Here is a 26,423-nt window from a genome sequence, read left to right as displayed (position 1 = left end):
CCAGGCTAAGCGTTGCTTGTTTGTTGTTAGAAAAATAGTAATTAAAAAAAAAAATCGCTTAATTTTTTTTTTTGAATAGGCAGAGTAGAATTCTTCCTAAAAGATGGGTTTATAAACCTTACTAAATACCTTGTTTAAATGCATCAACTATATATATCTTTTAATACAAAAATGAGTTGGGCTGCTGGTGGACTGCCTCAGCGCCAGACCACTGGGCTTAGCAAGTTTTCTGGGGGAAAAACTTGATCTTATTTTTGATTTTTAACTTTAACGTTTGATTTGAGAGTCCTCTGTCAGGTGGAGCTCGAACTGGGCTACGTCTGTGAAATATTACTTTCTCATACCGGTCCAACAGTGAGGGGAGAACCCAGACTTATTACACCCTGATGACTTTTAAATAATTTTTCTTTTTATTAGCTTTCTGATCGTCATGCTCATCTGGGTGAGTGTTGGTAGTTGTGCTCTGTTTTACCTGCTGTCTGGCTGCGCCAAACGTCTTTTTTTTTCTGCAGTGAGCTTCGATAACTGGCCATACTCCATTAAGAACTTGTTTTTTAAATGTCATTAAATTTGTTTTGTTGATGCATTTTGGTCCTTCACCCCCGACGCAAACTTACCCATTCACTCAGAGCGTTGAAGTTCCACATGACCTGACTTAGAATTTGCTGTACAGTGAGAAGGAAAGGAGGAGATATGCTGCACACTGACTTCTAAAGGCTGCAAAGTATCAGATACTTTGCAGCCTTCAGACCAGGTGACTGGTCTTTGTGATCAGCAACAAAAGACAATGATCAGGGATCATGATCATATACTTTTTCACAAAAATTTGCTGATTATGATCAGTTGCCAATAGATCGGCACACTACTGCTAACAGTAAATTATCTGCAAACAGTGACAGCTTTTGTTCCCCAGATGCCGTCTGAACTCCTGTTATGTCTGGCCTCTGTCTTGTCTACTGACTTAACGGCTCTATGAAAAGAGCAAAAAGGAGCAGTGAAACAAAGATCTGTTTTCCAGAGAACAGGGATCTGATAGGTGTTGGTTAATTTTATCCTAGCTAATAGTTTGTTGTACAATGCTGCAATTACATCAACTATGGTTTGGTGGAACACAAACTTGGACATCATGTTTTAAAGAAAGAACCATCTGACAGTCAAAAGCCTTCTATGTGTCTAAACTCAGTACAAGGGTCTATTTTTTGTTGTACTACATGATTTAAAATATGCAAGATTGTCTGTTAAGATATGATGCTGAGTGTACATTAATGAGAAATAACTTTTTTTTAATTTTAGCAAATGGCTGCAATGAAACAGAGAAAAATTAAAATGGGTCTGAATACTGATGTTGTTTTGATGACTATATTTCATCATATTGTTTCATAGTTTCTAATTTGGTGTTTTGTAGATGGGGTACTCAGGGAGACTTCTCTACAACTCATCCCTTGCCTTTGGTTAAAGTAAAGCTCTTTACAGAAAGCACTGCTGTCTTGGCTCTGGAAGACAAGGAACTGGGCAGGGTAAGTTCAAAAATTAAATGGAAATGAATACTTGTGAATTAATCACTGATGGCTGAGTTAGATTAGTTGCTTTCTAAGGATTGGAAATATTTTTGGAAAAAATTCTTTCTCTCCATGAAGAAAGGCAGCATGCTGTTAGGACAATGTGTACTTGCAGTATTACTGCAATATATTCTAATGGCAGTAAGAGTTGAGATTAACTTACATTTAGTCACAGGCCTAAACAGTGTCTCATCCCTCCCCTTCCAAATTTCAAATCCAAGCTGTTTGTAACAGATATCTTCGATATTGTGTGCACCTCTGCTCTGTTGGTTAAAACTGTAAAGTAGACCAATAGCAACAGCAAACTATAGTTTGTGAAATACTTGATAAGTAAGATTTCATTTCTAGTTGTTTGTGGAAGGTCTAAACCTTCCACCTCTTAAACAGTGGTACATGTATCACTGTTAGATGTTCCAAAACCCAGGGACAGGCCTCAGTAAAGCAGGCTGACAATAAACCACCTGACTCAGCAATGTTTTGGTTCCAGCTGCGTCCTCCTAACGGCTAGAGGGCTGTTTCACAAAACCAGGATAGTGGATAAATCTGGGATTTTCCAAATATCCTGTCTGAATTAAAACTCCATTTGCTTTTACAAAAGCAGTAGTTACGATGGCAATTTATCCTGTACAGCTAGCCTGCTCCAGACCAGGCTAACAGCCAGGCTTAGTCGATCCTAGAGTCTTATCTGTTCAGTCAGCACTCACGACAATCAGAAACCAAAGTGTTTGGTCCATGATTGTTTTCTTACCTGTCTGTTTGGGTCTTCTCTATCATCCTGCATTACAATACCACTGATTCATTTTGGTATTCAGTCAACTACTATTATTTTTTTAATATCATGGTGGCATAAAATACCATGATCCTTTTTAAAATGATCCATGTGAACTACATTACTGTTCGATTGTGTTTCTGAAGACCACTGTTTCACTGGCAGAGTAGAATTCTTCCTAAAAAATGGGTTTATAGTTTTGACAAAGAAACAAAAGTGTTGTAAGGAAGTCAAACCATATAAGTTGTATGAAAGATGATTTATTGACAAACAGGAAGTTAATCATTAAAGGCCTTATGCTGTCCACATACTTTTATCCACATATTTCCCAGATACTGCAAAAATGTTCTTATTTTTGATTACCTTTGCTAGAACAACCCGCAAAACCACTTGTACCTTATTACTCTTTCTCTCTCTATCTCTTTCTTTTTTCTTTCTCTTTTTGTTGTTTAAGTTCACCCGTTGCCATGGCAACTGCATGCAAGCCGAGCAGAGATCATTTTATTCTGCAATTATTGATGAGCGTTCCCCTGAACATAGCGGTGGTTGGTTAACCAATTTAGCTCATTTAAACTCGTGCTCTGCTCGTCAGTCGGTCTTTGAGTCGCCTTTTTTTTTTTTAGTGGAACCGAAATGCACAGAATTGCGCAAGACCTCGTTGAAACAAAAATGATTGAGATTATTCTTTTATTGAGTCATTACTTTGAACACGTTTCAATGAATTTTAAAATTATTTTTAATAAAGTTACAAACATTTTGGATCTCAGCGCGTCAGAAGAGGATGCTTTATCTGTGGCATATGATCATATGATCGGTACACTTAATGATATTAGTGATTAGGTAATGCATTAGCAAGTACTTTTACTTTTAATACTTAAGTATTTTTAAAAACCAGTACTTTTTTACTTTTACTTAAGTAAAATGTTAATGTGGTACTTTGACTTTTACTTAAGTACATTTTTGTTTGTGTATTTGTACTTTTACTTAAGTACATTTTTTGAGTACTTTCTCCACCACTGCTGCAGACGCAGCAGACAGGAAGAGCTGTGACGGTGGAGCCAGCTGCACAGTGCATGCACATCAAAGTAGAGGTGCATGAATGTTTAAACAGATTAATAGAATTTGAATAGAACACATAAGAAAGTGGGGTTGGTTGCCAGTCTGCAACATGGAGACAACACCTGAGAAATGAGCACAAATCCTCCATAACCTATCTGGTGGTTTTGCCAAGAAAATATGCAGAACAAAATTTTGAACATAACATTTGTTTTGTTCAGCAGTGATATTTACTGAAACGAATCCCAGAACAAATCAGGAAATTGTAATGTTTCAGTCTTAACTTTGTACTAAGTCTGGTCATAGTCAGGATCTGGATCACTGAAAACATAAAATGTAAAGTGAAGGTCATCAGGTGACATAAGGTCAGTTCTGGGCTGAACAACATTTTTAACCATTTCCATTGATAAGCATACAGTGTCTCAGATGGAGCCCAATGCTCAGCTGTATAATACATTTCAGAATCTGTGAAGTCTCCGGGAGTGATGACACACACCCCTTCTGCAGTTAAAACAAGATGAATATTTAATCTGCACATCAAATCTCTGCCCAGAAGGAGGATTAATCATAATTAATTAAACACTAAAAATGAAGTTGCAACCAAGTGGAACAGAAACATTTTCTTTGTCCATGTTACCAGACGCTGAGACAGAATATGTACACCTCCCACTAGGTTTTGGTGTTTTCCCCTAGCAATCAACATAATTTTCTTTAACAGACATAATTAAAACAGACATTTTTTTTAAAGTGGGGAAATGGTGCATTGTCAGACTTGACACCTATTAACACAGATTAAATAACACAGGAAAGACAAGAGAGAGTTAGATTCTCAATACTGGCGAGGAGAACAGACAGAGATGTGCTTTCAGGTACAAACCTCCTGCTGCTCTGAAAGCACTTTTACCTGCCCCCCTCTTTTTACTGTCTTTAGGACCCTAATCACAGAGGGCGCTGTAACTCTAAAGGGAGGGAGAAAGACACTTCATCACACAGTTACAGCGCCAATGATAGTCACTAACTAACAACACAATCTCTTAACCTAGATTCTCCAGTTCCTGACCCAGGGTCAAACAGAGCAAGTTGTACATCTTCACGCCGACGGTTTTACAGCTATCTAAGAGGTCAAAAGCAGGACGTTCTGTGAAGAGCTGCTGTCACTGCTCTTCTTCAGAGAGGCCCTCTGAGAAAGGAAATCAGAGATTAACAATACAGGGACATTTCTTAAAGATATGACTAAACAAATAAGAGTACATAAGGTAAGAACATTAAAAAAGTATAACAAATAGTTGATAATAATACAATTTACCTAACAGCATGGAGGTATGTTCCTGTCAAAATTGTGTAATGGCCTCTCTGAGTAAGGTATTTGGATCATTTGAAGCTGGTACCACTTTAACATTCTTTGGATGTAGCAGTGTGTATGTGGAACCTCAATCTCCTTGGCAGTGTCTTCCAAAAGTGGTGAGGCGGTTCAGCCCAGGCTCCAAACCTCCAATAAGTCCACCTTGGTTGTCCGCTGACGTGCATTGGGCAATTGTTTCTCCAATGTCCAAGTTTTCCACAGTGGGGACACGCAAATGATCAGGGCCAGGATCGACCCTGTCCTCTATCACATTCCCCCCGTCCACCAAGGCCTCATCCACACAGTTGGGTGTGATCTTGACGGCCAGAAAACATGGTCGGGGCTGCATCATATAAATTTGTGTTTCTTCTCTTCTTGCGGTCAGTCACTACATCATGTCTGTGGAGAACATGTCTTTCTAAGTCCTCCAGCTTCATGCCAGGTCTTCAGCCATGGCATGAAGACCTGGCATTTGTGCAAACCTTGGCATTTGTCCAAGGTTTGCACACCATCACTGGGCCAGTTGGTCCTGAAACTTTAAGCATGGGAGCAGTGACCTGCACTTTGGACAGGCCTAGATCTTATTTTCAGCATCAAGTAGCCTTGGAGCCATTTTTCTAGGTGTATGTCTTCTGGTTTTGGATGACACAGGCTCATCTTGTGGTTCTCTTTAATTCTGGCTTAATTACTTGCTGAGGCTGGGACTGTCCTGAAGCTTCAGCCTGGAAACCTGGAGCAGCAGGTAGTGCAAGCACCGGTGGGCCAGTTACTGGTTAGCGACCTCATGGGTGGTGCAGGAATAAAGTTTCAGATCCATCAGCTGAGGGGCCTGCAAGTCCACCTGTTAGGAAATATACAGTTACAGAGATGAAGAACCACTGATGGTAGAAGAGGGCACGTATGGCAGTGGAGCACTGGGGAAACTGGCATCATCAGTGGTCCCCTCCCCATTTTTCTTAAAATATGGGAACAGTCCTCAGCCAATCTGTTCCTGAAGGGAGGTTTGATGGGCCTTTTTGTAAAATAAATTTGGTGGACTAGAGCGTATCTGCTTCTCTAGGCTAGCCAAACCATCCGCGTCCCACTCCACGTATCTCCTAGCTCACCAGCCCACTTAAGGATGCCAAAATTTATGGAAATTCTTTAATAAATGGTAATGAAAACTGTTAAGAAATTAGAAAGTTTGAGCTTTGTCTTTAAAGTGCTTTATTCAAAGTCAGAAACATTTGATGGCTCTGACTCTGAAAGTCAGAGAAGCAGAGCTCTAAAATTAAGTTGTACATATCCTTTATATGCTTCACAGCTGACCACATCCTGTCTTTACACACACTGGCACACACACACATGGATAGCAAAGAAAACAGCAAAGGGGAAAAACTCAGACCATCTGTAACAGAAAAAACTCAATACATAGAAACACATATTAACTGATACCTGTTTGAAACCTTCTTGCTCTGTTTTCACACACATTATCTGACCTTTCAAGTCCACCTGCATCTCACACTATGTGCTAAAATTCTGCTTTCATGCATAAACTTGCAAAGAAAATAACAGACACGTCTATACACGTAAGAATGCAGATATATTTATCAATTCTGCCATTTTAGCTGCAAACAGGTTTTGTATTTTAGAACCTAACTATATATAATTTCATGAGCACTTTTGAAACCAAGCCAAACTCTGTGTACAACCTAACCCACACCCACATAGAAGACGTTATTATGAAACTAAGGGAAGTTTTAAAAAATTGCTTAGACAAAACCATTTTAGGAATTTACGTGAGAACTATGTGAAAAATGTGAACTTTAAATATTGAAAGAACAAAAGCAACAATATTTTTGAAACAAGATATAGAAGCTGGTCACAGGATTTGGTAACACTTTATTTGAAGGGGTGTGCATAAAACTGGCATGACACTGTCATAAACATGGCATAACACCTGCCATGTTTATGACAGTGTAAATAATGTTTATGACAGGGTAAATAATGTTTATGACAGTGTAAATAATGTTTATGACAGGGTAAATAATGTTTATGACAGGGTAAATAATGTTTATGACAGGGTAAATAATGTTTATGACAGGGTAAATAATGTTTATGACAGTGTAAATAATGTTTATGACAGGGTAAATAATGTTTATGACAGGGTAAATAATGTTTATGACAGTGTAAATAATGTTTATGACAGGGTAAATAATGTTTATGACAGGGTAAATAATGTTTATGACAGTGTAAATAATGTTTATGACAGGGTAAATAATGTTTATGACAGTGTAAATAATGTTTATGACAGTGTAAATAATGTTTATGACAGGGTAAATAATGTTTATGACAGGGTAAATAATGTTTATGACAGTGTAATGTTTATGACAGTGTAAATAATGTTTATGACAGTGTAAATAATGTTTATGACAGGGTAAATAATGTTTATGACAGGGTAAATAATGTTTATGACAGGGTAAATAATGTTTATGACAGTGTAAATAATGTTTATGACAGTGTAAATAATGTTTATGACAGGGTAAATAATGTTTATGACAGTGTAAATAATGTTTATGACAGGGTAAATAATGTTTATGACAGGGTAAATAATGTTTATGACAGTGTAATGTTTATGACAGTGTAAATAATGTTTATGACAGGGTAAATAATGTTTATGACAGGGTAAATAATGTTTATGACAGTGTAAATAATGTTTATGACAGTGTAAATAATGTTTATGACAGGGTAAATAATGTTTATGACAGGGTAAATAATGTTTATGACAGTGTAATGTTTATGACAGTGTAAATAATGTTTATGACAGGGTAAATAATGTTTATGACAGTGTAATGTTTATGACAGTGTAAATAATGTTTATGACAGTGTAAATAATGTTTATGACAGTGTAAATAATGTTTATGACAGTGTAAATAATGTTTATGACAGGGTAAATAATGTTTATGACAGTGTAAATAATGTTTATGACAGTGTAAATAATGTTTATGACAGGGTAAATAATGTTTATGACAGTGTAAATAATGTTTATGACAGTGTAAATAATGTTTATGACAGTGTAATGTTTATGACAGTGTAAATAATGTTTATGACAGTGTAAATAATGTTTATGACAGGGTAAATAATGTTTATGACAGTGTAAATAATGTTTATGACAGGGTAAATAATGTTTATGACAGTGTAAATAATGTTTATGACAGGGTAAATAATGTTTATGACAGTGTAAATAATGTTTATGACAGGGTAAATAATGTTTATGACAGTGTAAATAATGTTTATGACAGGGTAAATAATGTTTATGACAGTGTAAATAATGTTTATGACAGTGTAAATAATGTTTATGACAGTGTAAATAATGTTTATGACAGGGTAAATAATGACACTTCTAATGCAAAGTTTCCCTATAAACTGTCTGTTACTACCCAATAGTAAGTCCCGCCCACTCCTCACAACTCTTTTGGACTCACTACGGCCCAGTTCTCTGTCCAACAGGTCCGGAAAACCCCCAGAAACTCGGGTCTTACCCTAGCAATAGTTTGTGGAGAATTATCTGTTTAAACTGGGGTCGGAAAGGACTCGTCTAGCTCTGACTACCTACGATCCAGAAGTTATGACCCTTTACAGTTGAGGGGCAATCCGCTGAGTAGCCCTCACAGCGACATAACCCCTACAACCACTCCTGTTAACGGTAGCTCCTCTCCTAAAATAACGGCACTTGTTAACGGCTAGATTAAATTTAGTGACTTAGATTTAAGTCCCAAGGTCATTATTTTAGTTTTGGCTAAAAGCAACCTATAAAACATTTCTACTTTTTCCTCCCAGAATCAAACTTCATAGCTATTTTATGACCATTAAAGAACTTTAAGGTGACTCATTAATTGAATGTCCACAACATCTTTTAGATTTTCTTAATGCTAATTATTTTATTAGTAAGGCAATTTTGCAAGGGTCAGTACAGCTTAAATCAGTAGCAGAAATAATCAAATAAGTAAAATCAATAATCTAACCTATCTTTCCCTAATGCTGACACTGAGAACTAAAAAAGGGAAACTTTGAGAGAGACGGACAGAGTTTGGCATCTTGAACCCCAGAACTGGCCTGATGATGAAGAAGGTGTTGCAGCAGCAGGAGGTTCCCAGTACAGGAAGAGTACTGACTTAGAGCAGCAGGTCTCGGGCCTCAGGGTGACTTCCTCATGCGTGTAGCGGTCCTCAGCTTCTTGTCTTGCAGCTCTGTAGCTCCCTTCTCCTCGTCTCACTATCTTCCTGGTCCCACCGAAGGAACACACCAGTTCTTCCTCTTTGCCTTTGTTCTTTGCCTTTGTCTTTATCTTTATCTTTGCCTTGGTCTTTGTCTTTGGGGGTCTAAACCCAGCTGATGAGAGAAGTGCGATTTGAAGCCACATGTTGCGGGGCTAACGGGTTGGTCCCCATGTGCAGAACAGTCTCCGGCTCTGTGGCCCCGGCTCTTCTTCAGCTGCAGAGTTCTTTGTCCATCTCCGTCTTGGCTCCAAGCTGCCTGAAGGATCCAACCAAAGATTCCTCTGTTGCACCCACCTTATAAAGGGTTTATCCACCTTTTGGTGCGTTTACATTGGCTAGCTTTGTTGCTGTGCCTGTCTCATTGGCTGACTGCTTGGACAGATGATCTCATATCCATCACCCTGGAGACCTCATGACCTGATGTCTGTTCTAATGTCCCCAAGTTGCTCAGCAGTTCCTCCTACCTCTGTTTCCTGCCCAACCTTTTCTTAGGCAAGTTGAAGTTTAGCAATAAGGCTTTAGTCACCTCCGTTCTCCTATCAGTTCCCCTTTTCCCCTGACCTTTCACCTTTCACCTACCATCTACCTCCTACACAACATCAGTGACCTTTAATTACAGTTACAACATTTTACACCTTTTCAAGTTCAATGTCAAAATCACATTTATAACCTTTTAGTTTATCTGATTCAACATTCATTTATAATGTTATAATAACTATAACTTATTAGTTACTTTTATTATAATCATAATGTGAGTTATTACAGATACTTCTGAAAAGAAACCAAGAATATCCATTATTCTAATTATCTGATATCATGTTACAGTTTCTTGTTTCACCTTTAAGTACTTCCACAAGTGTAAGAGTAAGTGTAAATATTCTTATAATCAAATCAACATCAACCACTGGTTAAACCAATATTAATTATTGGCATAATTATAAGTCATTATTTTAAGTATTTTACTCTGCGTTTTATCCAATCTCTCAAAATGTTTAGATTTTATTCTTTAAAAACCTTTAATGCTTTAAAATAAGGAATGGTCTGAACTATTTTTAGCCTGATGCAAGAAAGCAACTTCCCCTTTTCTTCAGGAAACCAGCTCTTCCTGTTTCATGACTCTCTTTCTGCCTGACTTTGATTTTTTATGATTAAATAGAAAAAAGTAGAATTAAAGCAAAGTTTGCAGGACACAATAACAACACACACAACCAGATTCATTTTATTACCGTCTGACTGTTGGGTCTTGATATCACCTGTGTAATTAATTTCAGAGATAACTTTATTTATTGTCTCTATTAAACTAAAACCTCCAGCATGGGGAAGTGGGATGAGCTCGACTTTTCTCGACAAAACGTTGTATTAAAAGTCCATTAAAAATGCCAACTTTGCATGATTTTGTAAATTATGATAATTTAATGCAAAGTTGGCATTTTTAATGGACTTTCAATACAACTTTTAGGGAAACTTTGCATTAGAAGTGTCATTATTTACCGAATGCCACTTCATGATAACCGTCATAAACATTCATAAAGACTTCTTTATGTTTATGACAGTGTCATGTCAGTCTTATTCACACCCCTTCAAATAAAGTGTTCCCAGGATTTTGATGAAGGCCGTATATTTCTGAAGCATTTGTTTTGAAAATATGAGTACCAGTAAACAGTGGTGGTGCCAAGGCATGAGACAGAACTGGGCAAATATAGGGTTCAGTAGGCTGTAAGTATTTACTTGTTGAGTTACAGTGAAGAAAAAATATTTGGCATGATCATTTCCAGTATAAGGCTTGTATTTCTTCACCCACTTTTAGGTGGTCCTGATCCCCACCATCAGTGGCCCAAAGCAGGCAGAGTTCCACCGGATGGTGGTCCCTAAGAACAGCCAGGACACAGATCTGCAGATCAAACTGGCCGTCCGCATGGACAAGCCTCCCAACATGAAGCATAGTGGGTGAGTTTGTTTCATTGTCTGTGCTGCATTGATAAGGGAAAGGTATTTACTGCATTGGTTTCTCATGTTCAAGCAGGAAATTGACTGTTCACACATCAGATTTTGTGAAAACACACAAAAACCTTAGAAACCTCTGTTAAAGGGATGAAACCCGTGTAACGTTCAACTTGACTTCAAGCATAACTAATATTACAAGGGGCATCTATCCCAGGTATCAAGGAAAAATGTGAAAACAACTCTTAAAATCACTAAATAAATATTAAAATACTTTATATGGATAATTGTTGATTAAAAGATCTAATAGCAACAATGACTGATTATAATGAGAAAAACAGCTGAGCATTGGCAGTAACCTCTCAAAATAATATCAGTTTAGACTTAAAAAACTCGACTACCATTGGACGCCGGGGCGAACTCTCATCCTTAAAGGGAACTCAGCTTATCACCAAAAATATAGTAAAATCATTTAATTTAAGCAGAATGAAGTCCATAATGGAGTCCCATACTCTCAAAAAAACAAACAAACAAACAAAAAAGAACCTTCTGAAAATATTTCCCGATATTTTTTGGATTTTGATTTGGGTCAAAATCCAAAACGACAAAATCCTTCCTAAAAGATAAGACCACAAAAAGCAGGTCAGATAGGAAAGGTCCAACTCTCACCTGTTCTTCCTCTGGGTGGCATCCTCTCACGCACAACAGCTTTTACCTGGACTGCAAGGGCTCCAAACAGTTTCTGATCCCCGTTACCATGGGCAGCGGGGCGAACTCTCATCCTTAAAGGGAATTCTCCCTCTGCACAGTCCTGATTGTGTGTGCAGTGTCAAGAAAACCCGAGATCATCCCACTTCCCCATGCTGGAGATTTTAGGTTAAAAGTAACAATACATAAAGTTACCTTTAAAGTTAATCAGACAAGTAACATCTAGACCCAACAGTAGACTAAAGACTTTAATAAAATCAATCTGGTTGTGTGTGTTGTTTTTGTCTCCTGCAAACTTTACTTTAATTCTACTTATTTTTTCTGTATAATCATAAGAAATTAAAGTCAGGCAGAAAGAGTAAAGAGTGTCATGGAACAGGAACAGCAGGCTTCCTGAGAGAAGAGGAAGTAAGTTTCCAGCTTGCAGATTCATGAAATAGTCCTTATTTCAAAGAATGAAGTCTAAACATTTTCAGTAATTGAATAAGACCTAAAGTAGAATACTTAATATTGGCTTACTTATAAGAATACTTATACTTACACTTGTGGAAATACTTACAAGTAAAACAAGTAACTGTAACTTTGGTATCAAATAATTAGAATAATTGATTATTCTTGGTTTCTTTTCAGAACACTGTAATAACTCACATTATGATTATAATAAGAGAAACTAATAAGTTATGGTTATAATATTATAAATGAATGCTGAATCAAAGAGAAGCTAAAAAGGTTATAAATGTGATTCTGACATTGAACTTGAGATGGTATAGAATGTGTATCTGTAATTAAAGATCACTGATGTTGCGTTGGAGAGCAGAGATGACCAAGGTCTTATTGTTGAACTTAAACTTTCCAAAGAAAAGGGTGTGCAGACAGCTGTTGAGCAACCATGGGTCATTAGAACAGGCATCAGGTCATAATGTCTCCAAGGTGATGGATATGAGATCATCTGTCCAAGAAGTCAGCCAATGAAACAGGCACAGCAACAAAGCTAGCCAATGCAAACACACCAAAAGGTGGATAAACCCTTTATAAGGTGGGTGCAACAGAGGAACCTTTGGTTGGATCCTTCAGGCAGCTTGGAGCCAAGATCGAGATGGACAAAGAACTCTGCAGCTGAAGAAGAGCCGGGGCCACAGAGCCGGAGACTGTTCTGCACATGGGGACCAACCCGTTAGCCCCGCAACATGTGGCTTCAAATCGCACTTCTCTCATCAGCTGGGTTCAGACCCCCAAAGACAAAGAACAAAGGCAAAAGAGGAAGAACTGGTGTGTTCCTCCCATGAGACCAGCTCGTCTACATCTCGATGGACCAGGAAGATCGTGAGACGAGGAGAAGGGAGCTACAGAGCTGCAAGACAAGAAGCTGAGTACCGCTACGCACATGAGGAAGTCACCCTGAGGCCCGAGACCTGCTGCTCTAAGTCAGTACTCTTCCTGCCAGCACCCAAATCCTGTGTGACCTCACCATCTAAGCGAAAGCTCATCAGACCTGCAGGGACGGCTGCCTCATCGATCAGCGCTGTGAGCCTCCTCCTGCTACAACGCCTTCTTCATCAGGCCAAAATGCCACACTCCATCATTCTCTCTCAAAGTTTCCCTTTAGTTCTCAGTGTCAGCATTAGGGAAAGATAGGTTAGATTATTGATTTTACTTGATTATTTCTGCTACTGATTTAAGCTGTACTGACCCTTGCAAAATTGCCTTACTAATAAAATAATTAATATTAAGAAAATCTAAAAGACGTTGTGGACATTCAATTAATGAGTCACATTAAAGTTCTTTAATGGTCATAAAATAGCTATGAAGTTTGATTCTGGGAGGAAAAAGTGGAAATGTTTTATAGGTTGCTTTTGGCCAAAACTAAAATAATGACCTTGGGACTTAAATCTAAGTCACTAAATTTAATCTAAATTTAAAACAACACCCTTACTTGGTAACACATTACTGATGTCGGACCACTTTTTTCAGTAACAAGTAATCTAACGCGTTTCTATTTCAAATCCAGTAGTCGGGCTAGTTACTTATCGAGATCACTTTTTGTTGCTGTGCGTTATCATTTTCTTTTGTAATTTTCTTTTATTTTTATATTCAGATTTTATTTTGCGGTTTTAAAGGCTCTACGTTGAAGACTATGAGAAATAAAAGCATAATGTTTTAGTTTTTTTCTACCTGTTCTCTCTTCTGTTCTCGGCTCCCACACAGCTTATTATCACAGAGCTGTCAGCCACTTGCTCAGCCCCTCCTCCCGTTTCAAACTCTTCTAATTAAAAGTTAAAGAGTTAAATATGAATGTTTGCTACCTTTAACAAAAAAAGCTCAAGTCTAAGCAAACAGTGTAGCAGTTTTGCTAATGAGGCAGATTATCATGATTCAGCAAAAGTAATGAAATAATGAACTGCAGTCTGCTCTTTATTGTGATGTTTCTTCTTATTGAGCAGTGAAAGTAAATAAAAGGTGTTCCATGTCTGCTGTTAGCTGCAGAGCCACAGCTAACAGTTAGCTCCTCACTTCAGTGGCTCTGATGAGCCTGTGCCGTTCAGGCTGTTGCTCCTCCTTCACTTTGGACTGAACCATTGTTCTAACAATGGTAGGGGGGGCCTAAAATTAATTCTTATTTTTTTCTGAGATAAAGGGCAGATTTATTTCGTTCTTTGTTTCTTTTGTCTTTTCATATTGATATTATTTAAATGCAAATGTTTTTTCAATTATTTGTTATTTTTTGGGGGGGTGGGGCAATTTTAGACTTCCAAGATAGAGGGGGGGGGGGGTTAGGGTTAGGGTTAGGGTTAGGGTGGCGCCGTAAAATCCAAGCAATAACGTGACTTAGTGTCTGTTGTCACCCATCGGCTCCACCTTTACTGGCACGGGGAGCTCCAGACATGCGCAGTGGTTTCCTCTGAGCGTCAGTAATATAATAGCACTGCATAAATCATAAGATATGGCAACATGCAAAATCAGCAGCGCTTCGCTTTCACAGACGGTGGGAACTTCGTCCAATTTTTAACTCACTTGGAAGGAAAGCTTAAAGAAAGGTAAGCTCCGTGGACGTGATGCTAGCAAAGCTAGCTGTATTGACTGAGACACATGTTGCATCTGCGATGAAAAAAAGTTGTCACTCATGCGCTGAATTATTGTGTGGAGATGTTGACTGAGGTGTTGCATATATGTGACAACGCTGTGACCAAAGTGCAATATAGTAATATGACATTCATGGACGATCCGATTCTTCTGGACGGATCTTGACTAAGTCCTATAGTGCTGAAGCCTCACTGAGAGCCGTTCTTTGTTCTTGTAATGCTCTGCTTACACTGCAGTAGCTATTTTATTTCATTAAAATATCTTTATATTTAATTGGTGAATAAATAAAACAAGAACATAAGAACACAGAGCATGCTCATTGCTCTTTGTTTTCATCACCTGTCATGGTGGCAGACGTTGCAGCAGGAGGGAGGATGAGAACAGTCACGGTGCTCCTCCTGCTTGGTTACTTGTTGCTTATTGGGCCTTGGACAGTGTTCATAGTTGAGCGTTGTTAATTGCTATGTTTAATGGTGCAGACAATTATTATTTCTGACATTGGCAATATGGGCAACCGCCCAGGGTGTTATTTTTTTAGGGATGGCAGGAGACCTCTGTGTATTGTGGCACAGAGATGAAAGCAAAACAGAATGAAGAAGAGTTTGTGTGTGTGTGTGTGTGTGTGTGGGGGGGGGGGGGTCTCTGGCTGCATGCAGACTCATACCCTCATGTCTACTGTTCGCTGTCATAGTGAAAATGTCCATGATTTTGCCCAAAATGTGTCCTAAACCGTGGAAAACATACTGTAGAACACAACTCAATAAACTGGAACTTTTCTAAAAACCAGTTTGATACAATTGACATATATTATTTATTTAAAAGAAACATAGACATAGTTGGTGGCAAAGAACAGCGATTATGTTACACCTGTTCATAAAACCATTTCTATCAAATAGTTTAAGTTCTTCTGCTCTGTCCCTTTATTACAGCATGAACTACATCCAGGACACATCTGACTTCTAATTATTCTTAATGTGAATTCAATCAATCAATCAATCAATCAATCAATCAATCTTTATTCCAGACCAAAAAGGTCCATAAAAAAAGGAAATAAGAGAAAAATAATAAAATAAAAATAAAATAAAATAAAAAATAAATAAAAAAACATGACATTCACTGAGTCACAAATAAATGATGACACCAATGTTTCCACAATCTTGAGAAAAATCTCACTGTACTAAAAACAGGATTTACTAAAATTGCAATTAGATTATTGCATGACACAGAAAATCTACACATACATCTATACATGAGATTCCTGAGCACAGCTGCACATGTGGGAACATCATTATGTACAAACATATGGCTAGCACTGCTCCATCTAGGCACTCTGAGTAGGAGCCTCATGCCGTCATTGTAGGCCACATAAAGTTTCTGCAGGCTACTTTTGTCGTATCTTCGCCACAGATGGGCCGTGTAAAGTGAAGTGCAAAAAGCTTTAAAAAGAGCTATCTTCACAGAGGATGAACACATACTAAACTTTCTGACCAAAGTATTAGCTTGTGCATACATCATACAATACTGCCTACGAATGTCACAATCATCAGACAGGTCATCAGTTATGTAATGTCCCAAATATTTAATTTCATTGCATCTGTTGAGGACAATGCCAGATAAAGAGAAGTCAGGGGTTATCAGATGCTTATCTGCCCTACTTCTAACAATCATAACGTTGCTTTTCTTAGCATTATACTTGATGTCAAAGTCACAACCATATTGGGAACAGACCCTTAATAGTTGTTGAAGGCCAGCACTATATGGACTTAAGATTACCAAATCATCTGCATACATTATGTGATTGATTATGTGGTCACCAACTATACAGCCTGTTTTACAACAATTCAGGTGCGTTGATAGTTCATCCATGTAGATGTTAAAAAGGTAAGGGGACAGTAAACTTCCCTGCCTTACTCCATTACCAACTTTAAACGAATCAGACATTGTGTTGGCCCATTTTACAAACATTGATTGATGACCATACCAGTAGACCAGAATTCTAATTAGATATTTGGGTACACCTCTGCTTTCTAACTTGCCGAACAGTTTTTGGTGATTCACACGATCAAATGCTTTAGAGGCATCAATAAAACACATAAATACTGTAGTGTTGTGCAAATTATACAAGTCTAAAATCTCCTGTAGTGCAGGAGATTTTGTTTTTATTTATTTTTATTTATTATTGTTTTTATTGGATATTTGATTCATAATTATGTTTCAATTTTTTTCTTGCCATGATTGAGAAAAGAATTGTTTAACTCAATGAAAGTGTTTTCTTTACTTGAATCAAAAATGTCACAAGGCTTCTATAAATGAACATCTCTGGGTTTTTTCTTTCACATTCAATCCAGATCACATTTGAGGTTAAAACCATAATTATCTGCATTTTGCTGAGATGTGACCTGGAATTTCGTAAAAATCATGTTTCAGCTATTTATGCATTTATGCGTTTCTTTGTACAAAGTAATGGTGGGATGAAATATCAGAATGGAGACCTAGTATGGTGTGTAACCCTCAGTTTTAACCACATGGTGGCAGCAAATCTGACCTTTTGAAGTTGTTTCTGTTGCAGATCTGACTTTTACAAATTATATTCCGAATCTAAAGTGGGGATCACCAACATCCTGGTCTCCTGGTCCTTTGAGGACCTCCTCAATACCCAAACCGAGGGGGGATTCAGGAATTTTTCACATTTCATCAAACAACCACAAAGCAATATAACAATTGTTATGCCTGACCACAAGGTTCCTCCTCTATGTTGGCTTATTCGTTGGTTACTCTGTGGCCTGGTACCATTAGAACAAGGACCAGTACCCATCCTCATATACTAGTATATGAGGATGTTTTTTCAGAAGATCTTCTCAACTGTCTTAATCAGACTGCTAAGGTGAAGGAGTCATCCAGGAGGGACAAGGAGTGAAAGAGAGACTATCAGCACACATGTGCACACACACCTGTTATAAATGAATGCTTGATACACTCACAAACAAGATTTCATAAATATTATTTATTAAATCACTAATGATCCACTGCCAGTTCTGATGAACTTGTGTATTTCACCTGAATGAAATGTTTGGTACTTTCTTATGTACAGAGAGGTGGAAGAATTTATCTTAGGTACTTTTACAACCCAGCTGGTTGGATAAATACTTTTTAGAGATTTCAGAGATAAAAACTGATCTTAAGACAATATGCCTCCAAAAAAAGTCAAAATTATGTAAAGAATTCACAAAATATACAACTGCAGAAGCAGAAATTAAATATAAAAAATATCTGAATATATTTAAACAAAATTCTTAGAGGTTTTAAGGAAAATGCTATTGCAAATTTTTAGATGTCAGTAAGTGATATTATGATTATGATCTAATCGATAAAATCATACTACTTTAAAAAACCCAGTATGGATTTAAATCCGAGATCCACATCGTTACTTTGGCACTGCTTTAGGAATGCTTGAAGCGTATTTTAGTTAAATGAAGAAATCGACTCCATAGACAAAAAAATAGTCTGTAAGGATATTATTTGTCCTAGAAAAAAATCAATGGACATAACTGAGCATCATTTAGAAATTATGAACATAGAGTATTATATATTACTATTGCATAACTATTCATAAATTATAAAGGAAATACAGAAGTGCAAGTCACGATGGTGTAAAAGTAGAAAGAGTGAGCAGAATAAAATGTTCTCAATGTTCTCTTTAGCGGGAAGTGAATCATTGGAAGCCAAAATTGGAAATCAAAGAAGAAAGTGCTGATTTTGTAATTTAGTAATTTATTTCAGACAAACGTTTCACCGGCAGTGTAGAACAAACACAAAGTACATAATAAATTTCTTGAAGACACATCACATCGGTGATTATGAGTCTGAAAAGGAGTATGAAGAAGTATAACTTATATAATCATACCCCTTTTCCAGCTGTAATTTATCACATTATTTTCAGTTTCCAATATTCTTCCTGACAAAATGAAATAATTGTAGTAATATTTCCTCAGCCAAATGAAAGTACTGCATACACACACATACACATTTGTACACATACATATATACATATTCACATATACATACATACACCCATATACACACCCATCTGCTTATATACAAAATACACAACTATTTACATACCTTTATACATTTACCCACACCTGCACAGACCTGCACCCACTTGATGAAATCATACTTAGTTTTAATTCCCAGCCAGGATTTTCCCCCTTGTTCTTCCTTATACCTTTGAATAATAGCTATTTTGAGACCTTTCTTAAAATATCTCATGCTTGGACTTTGCGAGGTTTTCTCTATAGTCATATCCCCCCACTCTATCAGAAAATAATTTTTGAATATTTTCTGGCAATATTTTGTTTCTGACTTTAAACATAATCTGTGCAGTTTGAAACTCTACCAAGTCAGTGAGTTTCAGTGAATAAGAATCTATGAATAGATTGTGGGTATGACAATAAAAATCAGCGTTATGAACTAAACGGATGGCTCTTTTCTGTAATGTGCATAATGATTGAAGTGACGTTCTGTAAGTGTTGCCCCAAATTTCCACACAGTAACGTAGATATGGTAAGATAAGTGAACAGTACATAATATATAGGGCAGAGGAGTTTAAATATTTTCTAGCATTAGAAAGAACTGCAATACTTCTTACAATTTCAGATTGGACATATTTTATGTGAGGTTTCCAACAGATCTTATTTTGAATCAGTACTCCCAAAAACCGGATTTCAGTCACTCTCTCCACAGTGATATTATCAATTTTTATTTGTAAATCATTCTTCTCTTTACACTTACCGAACAACATAAACTTTGTTTTATCTAAATTTAGCGACAATTTGTTAATTTTAAACCACTCTTTCAGTTTATATAACTCTAGATTCATTTCAAGCAACAACTGTTGTAAATTTTCACCCGTACCAAATATGTTTGTATCATCAGCGAATAGTACAAAGTTAAGTCTCTTGGAGACTTTACATATATCATTTATATACAAAATAAACGATTTTGGCCCCAATACTGATCCCTGGGGAACACCACAAACAATGTCCATGCATGAGGACTGGACATCACCCAACTGCACAAATTGTTGCCTATTGCTGAGATAACTTCATCCAATGCAACACTGCTCCTCTTAGACCATAACACTCAAGTTTTCTGAGGAGTATGTCATGATCAATTGTATCAAATGCTTTTTTTAAATCAATAAATCAATAAACACCCCAACAGCATGTTTCTTTTTATCTAATGCACTGGTCACCTCTTCTATTAAATGCAGAACTGTCATCTTTGTGGCCTAAATCCATACTGACTTTCAGTCAGTAGATGATGTTTACTAATAAATCTTATTAATCTAACAACAAATATTTTTTCCACAATTTTGGAAAATTGTGGAAGTAATGAAACAGGCCTGTAATTTGTGAAATCATGTCTATTCCCAGATTTATATAGTGGGATGACTTTCGCAATTTTCATTTTTTTGTGGAAATATTCCTGTTTGAATTGACAGGTTACAGATATATGTTAGCGGTTGAATAATTTCCACAATCACCTTCTTAATTATTATCACATCGATGCCGTCATAATCAGTTGACCTTTTATTTTCACATTTATGTACTATATCTATGATCTCATTTTCCTCCACTGCTGTAAGAAACATGGAATCTGGATTTCTAACTAATACATCATTTAGTATTTCATGTCCTGTGCTGCAGGATTTCCTCAGCCAATTTAGGGCCCACACTTACAAAGTATTTATTAAAATTATGAACTATCTCTTCCATGTTATTTAAATGTTTATCTCCATTGTTTGTAAAGTATTGTGGATAACTAACATGTTTGGAGTTTTTTCTAATAACACTGTTTAAAATATTCCAGATACCTTTAATATTTTTTTTATTTCTGTCCAACTGTTTACTATAATAATCTTGTTTTGCTATTCGTAAAACAGTAGTCAATTTGTTCTTATATTTCTTGTATTTATTTTCTGCCCCAGTGGATCTATGCCTTATGAAGTCTCTATATAACTTATTCTTTTTTTTACAGGCATTTTGCAATCCCTTTGTGATCCATGGAGTTTCAGAATATTTATTTGCAGAAATAGACTCTACATTCGGACAATTTTTCTCATATAATGATTTAAAAATGTTCAGAAAATTATCATTTTCTCCCAGTTTTGTTTAGATAATTCATCTTTAAATACATTTATAGATTTTTCCGTCCTTAATCTTTTAATAATTGGATTATTTTTGGTCTTGACTTTCATGTGCCAGATATCACAAACAACAAAAACAGGTAAATGATCACTGATGTCATGAACTAACAATCCACTTATTGTGTTGTCTATTAAATTTGTAAATATGTTATCTATTAATGTAGCTCTATTGGCTGTGATTCTGCTAGGTCTCGTAATTTGAGGGAAAAGGCTCAGACTACATGTAGTATTAATAAACTCTTCAGTCAATTTGTGATTGTTGACATTCAGCAGATCAATATTAAAGTCCCCACAAATAAAGTAGTTCTTTGAAGTTATAGCTGTATGTTTTCTCAAACCATTCTGTGAAGAGGTTCATGTTAGAACCAGGAGTCCTATATATACAGATAACAATTACATTTTTATTTTTTTCCATATATATTTCAACTGTTAAACATTCAAAAAGATCTTTAACCACATTAGTCCATCCATCCATCCATTTTCTTCCGCTTATCCGGGGTCGGGTCGCGGGGGCAGCAGCTTCAGAAGGGAGGCCCAGACTTCCCTCTCCCCAGCCACTTCTTCCAGCTCCTCCAGGAACCCCAAGGCGTTCCCAGGCCAGCCGAGAGACATAGTCCCTCCAGCGTGTCCTGGGTCTTCCTCGAGGCCTCCTCCCGGTGGGACCTGAACACCTCACCAGGGAGGCGTCCAGGAGGCATCCTGACCAGATGCCCGAGCCTCAACTGGCTCCTCTTGACGTGGAGGAGCAGCGGCTCTACTCTGAGTCCCTCCCGGATGACCAAGCTTCTCACCCTATCTCTAAGGGAGAGCCCAGCCACCCTGCGGAGGAAACCCATTTCGGCCGCTTGTACCCGTGATCTCGTTCTTTCGGTCATGACCCAAAGCTCATGACCATAGATGAGGGTGGGAACGTAGATCGACCGGTAAATCGAGAGCTTCGCTTTTTGGCTCAGCTCTCTCTTCACCACGACGGACCGGTACAGCGCCCGCTTCACGGCAGACGCTGCCCAAATCTGCCTTTCGACCTCCCGCTCCCTTCTTCCCTCATTCGTGAACAAGATCCCCAGATACTTAAACTCCTCCACTTGAGGCAGGACGACCCACCAGACCTGAAGAAGGTACTCTACCCTTTTACGGCTCAAGACCATGGCCTCGGAGTCATGTTTTCAATTTGCTTATATCTAAAACTGCTGTCCACATATACAGCTACTCCTCCACCAATCTTTCCGTCTCTATTAATATAACTAAATTCATAACCATCTAATTCAAAATCGGCTCCCTTGTTAGAAGTAAGCCAGGTTTCAGAGATAGTGATGACACTAAAAGGTTGTTTAAATTGGCTTAAACAGTCCTTGATGTGGTTAAAGTTCGCATATAAGTTTCTGCTGTTGAAATGTATTATGGAGAATTTATTGTCTGCATTAACTGTTATATTGTATTGTTGAGTCGAGTAGTAGCAACAGTTATTCCCAATGTTATAGAAAAAGTTGTTTTCTGGGTCCAAATCCTTTTCCTTGTCCTGACTCTTATATTCAGTGTAGTCAAAAGTTTTCAGTTCCGGGTAATCAGCTTTAGTTAGAGGTGTTAATGTTGTGTCCATAGATGTTGAGGACAACATGTTGTTTAACTGACACATGGTGATTGAGTGTCATGTGCAATCACCTGAGATCCCAGAAATAACGCAAAGCATTCAGTTGTACTTATCCAGGTCAGCGATGTCCCGAACAACCAGAACCTTTGCCTCCTCTGGAGTTCCATTAAGTTTAACGAAAACCTTACAATTTGTTGTCCATGTTGATTGAATCCTTCCTTGTTTTCTCAGAAACCGAGCCTTTCTGGCGACATCAGCATTCTTCTTGGTCAAGTGCTCATTAATAAATACATCAGATCCTTTCAGCAATCTGCCTTGTTTTAACAGAGCAAACTTGTATTTCCTCTTTGTGAATTTTTGTGAATTTTCATTTATAACAAGCTCATGCATGTGTAATTTATTGCTAAAAAATAGCAAACTCATACTCTCTCCTCATGAAACCACATGAAGGAGTTCATATGAGGCAGCTTTTAAGTTGAAGGCTGTCGATCTGGCAATACACGGGGAAATGGAGCTGCTGCACGCAAGTTCGGCGTGAACGAATCCATGGTTCGGCGTTAGGGCTGCGTCCTTAATAGACTTATTAAGGAAAACCGAGAGCGGTGGAGTTACCAGCGGCTTACAGCCCGGAGTGGCATATGTGTGTGTGTGTGTGTCCAGTTTTTTTTTTTTTTGCTTTGTGGGTGCAGCTTATAGTGAGGTGCGCTCCATAGTCTGGAAAATAGGTACTACATTTAAAAAGTTGAGTAATTTATACAAAGTTCAGTTTTGGTTAATCTACTTAACAAAATTAAGTTCACTTTACTTGAATTTTCTTTTTTATGTAATGAAACATGCAAGTACTTTAAACAAAGAACAGCCTTGCTTTGTAAACATGGAACAATTAAGGTGACTATTTGAATAGTTTAGGAAAGAATATTTTTGTCTGTGTGTAACTAATGTGTAACATCCAATCCTTTGTAAAATAAACGGATACCGTCAAGTTTGAATGCCACAATGACAAGAACAATAAAAAAAAGTTTTTGTAAAATGTAAATACCTTATAAAAATGTAATATAATTCCAGAAAATATCCATTTACTTATGGCTGGACAGTGCTAAAGATGTTGCATGTAGTTACATATCTGTACTTCATTTGAACAAAATCATTTGATTTTATTATGTTTTATTGTTGTTTGTAGAGATAACCACCCAAATCTCATCAGCCTTGATACTATCTCTCTTGTATATATATATTCTTGTATATGTATATATAGAAGAATATATCTTGTATATATATATTTTTATCTCTGTTTAAATTGCATGACTCTTAAATATATCTCTCTATATTTTCACGTTTTCTTATTGCTGTCAGAAGCGATGTTTGTTGGTTTGTTTTTCCTGAGTGCTGCACGAGAATTCATGTTGATGCAGGTCTGCTCCTATCTGCTCCAGAATATTTTGGCTCGGCGTTTCCCAACCCTGACCATCAAGGCACACTGCCCTGCTCTTTTTTTTTTAGGTATTTCCCTGCTTCAGCAGACTTGATTTCCACTGACTTTGCTGAACTGCAGTAACCTGAATCAATTGTTAAAGCAGGAAAACATTGTAAACATGCAGGGCAGTGTGCCTTGAGGGCCAGGCTTGGGAAACACTGTGATATATGAATCCTGAACTGATGGAATAAGTGACACTTACTGAAATCAGCTGTCGGCTGCAGAGGGAATAACTCAAGTAAAATACCGAAAGAATCACACTTAGTTTTCAGGATGCTCCACCAGGGGGCACCATCAGTCTCCCTGTGAGACTTTAGGTAAAGTGCTCCTTATTGAGATTAAAACGATGTGCCTCATGTTTTAAAATAAATATATTCTTTGTATAGAACATATATTTTAAATGAATTAGAAAATATTAGCATACAATTTTTTCCCTTGATAAACCAGTAAGACTTATTTTTGTGCTTGCCACACTTTGGTACTGAAAAGCATAAAAATGAAAGAAATTCAGAACAGAAGAAGACATTTTATGGAAAAAACCACACGGATGCAACATTTTTGCTTGGAATTGTAGAGAGATGTTGTTAGTAAGTCATAGAATGAAAGAACAATGTTCATTTTACTCAACAATTTTACTTCTTTGCAGCAGAGCCGCATCCGCATTGGCTGCGGAGAGCCTGCACATGTCAGGGTCTAATTAACTTCTGTACATTTATTTAGTTCCTCAAGATAAACTGCTGGCTCATCAGTTTAGAGTATAAATGGATCAACACAACGTTGCATTCTCTTTAGTTTTCCCTGGTCTGTAACAGAGATTGGAATTAAATGCACCTTTTCAACCAAAGGTTTGCAATGCGCTTCTGCACCAGACGCTCCAAAGCGTCCGGTCCATCACTCTTCAACACGCTGTCAGCTCCTGGTCAGAAAAAGGCATATGGTTCAGTGTCCATGAGATGATATTCATAAAGGATTTTTTTTATTGATTGATTCTAGTTGCCTCTGCGATGAACTCTTTACTCTTTAGTCTGTCCATGTGCTCCAGTCAAGGGTGTTAATTATAATCTGTCAAAATGAAGATTCAGCTTCAAATTTTTCAGTCATTAAAAAAAAAACTGAAATTCCGTTAAGGCAACCCTTGATATATACTGTTTGTCTATCATGTATGTATATATACACAGTGTATTACAAAAGACAGACACACTCCAGTTCACCATACACAAAATATGAACACTGATAGAAATATAAATGGCTGTGTTTCTCTGTTAGCTCAACAGTAAATCTGCAGGCAGTACAATCACAGCGTCTCTCTCTGCCAGGCAGGATTCACATTCTTAGGATGGGGTGATCGAGGTTCTCCTGTTCACTGAGCAGCAGTGAACAGGAGTACACCCCTCACTTATGCAGATATTTAAGTATATCTTAAGTGTCTTAAGTGTCAATATTTTGTGTGCCCAGCATTATTTCTGGGCACGGAATTCACCAGAGCTTCACAGGTAGCCACTGGAATGCTTTTCAAGTCCTCCATGATGACATCACAGAGCTGGCAGATATTCAAGACTTGGTGCTCCTCCATCTTCCGCTTGAGGAAGATGGAGGAGCACCAACGATGTTCTATTAGGTTAAGGTCTGGAGACATGCTTGGCCGGTCTATCACTTTTACCTTCAGCCTCTTCAATAAAGCAGTGGTCGTCTCAGATGTGTGTTCAGGGTCATTATCATGATGGAACGCTGCCCTGTAGGGGCTCAGGTTCTGCTTCTGTAGTTCACAGTACAGATGGGAGGTCATGAAATACAACTCCCCAACACCTGCTGCACTCATGCAGCCCCAGACCATGGCATTCCTACCACCATGCTTGACTGTAGGCATCACACACTTATCTTTGTACTCCTCACCTGATAGCTGAAACACATCTGAACCAAACAAATTAATCTTGGTCTCATCAGACCACAGGACCTAGTTCCAGTAATCCATATCCTTTGTTGACATGTCTTCAGCAAACTGTTTGCAGGCTTTGTTGTGTACAGACTTCAGAAGAGGCTTCCTTCTGGGGTGACAGCCATGCAGACCAACTTGATGTAGTGTGTGGCTTATGGTCTGAGTACTGACAGGCTGACGACCTTCCACCTCTTCAGTCTCTCCAGCAATGCTGATGGAACCCTTGCACCCATCTTTCAAAGACAGCATTTGGATGTGACGCTGAGCGCCTGCGCTGAGCTTCTTTGGACAACCAATGTGATGTCTGTTCTGAATGGACCCTCCTCTTTTAGAAAGCTGGATGATCTTGGCCACTGCACTGCAGCTCAGTTTCAGGGTGTTAGCAATGCCCCTGTAGCCTTGTCATCTTCATGTGGCGCAACAATTCATCTTTTAAGATCCTGAGAGAGTTCTTTGCCATGAGGTGCCATGTTGGAGCTTTCAGTGACAAGTATGAGAG

At 37.7% G+C, this 26,423-nt stretch overlaps 1 protein-coding gene and 1 long non-coding RNA gene across 8 annotated transcripts in view; one reads left to right on the top strand and one right to left on the bottom strand.

The window, feature by feature from the left end:
* The window catches only part of cadps2 (Ca++-dependent secretion activator 2), a 280,025-nt gene that overhangs the window by 53,121 nt on the left and 200,481 nt on the right, over positions 1 to 26,423 (top strand). For all 7 annotated transcript variants that reach the window (XM_081607676.1, XM_081607675.1, XM_081607679.1 and 4 more), the window contains exons 7-8: positions 1,406 to 1,517; positions 10,793 to 10,932. In XM_081607676.1, the coding sequence (XP_081463802.1) occupies positions 1,406 to 1,517; positions 10,793 to 10,932 (252 nt within the window). The remainder of the gene's footprint in view (positions 1 to 1,405; positions 1,518 to 10,792; positions 10,933 to 26,423) is intronic.
* LOC145551906 (uncharacterized) overlaps positions 1 to 26,423 on the bottom strand; it is a 133,509-nt gene that overhangs the window by 39,164 nt on the left and 67,922 nt on the right. The window lies entirely within an intron of this gene.

This window comes from Poecilia reticulata, chromosome 6 (assembly GCF_904066995.2).
Source record: "Poecilia reticulata chromosome 6, P_reticulata-male-v2, whole genome shotgun sequence".
NCBI classification, from domain to species: Eukaryota; Metazoa; Chordata; class Actinopteri; order Cyprinodontiformes; family Poeciliidae; genus Poecilia; species Poecilia reticulata.
This window is presented reverse-complemented; position numbering and strand designations above follow the sequence as displayed.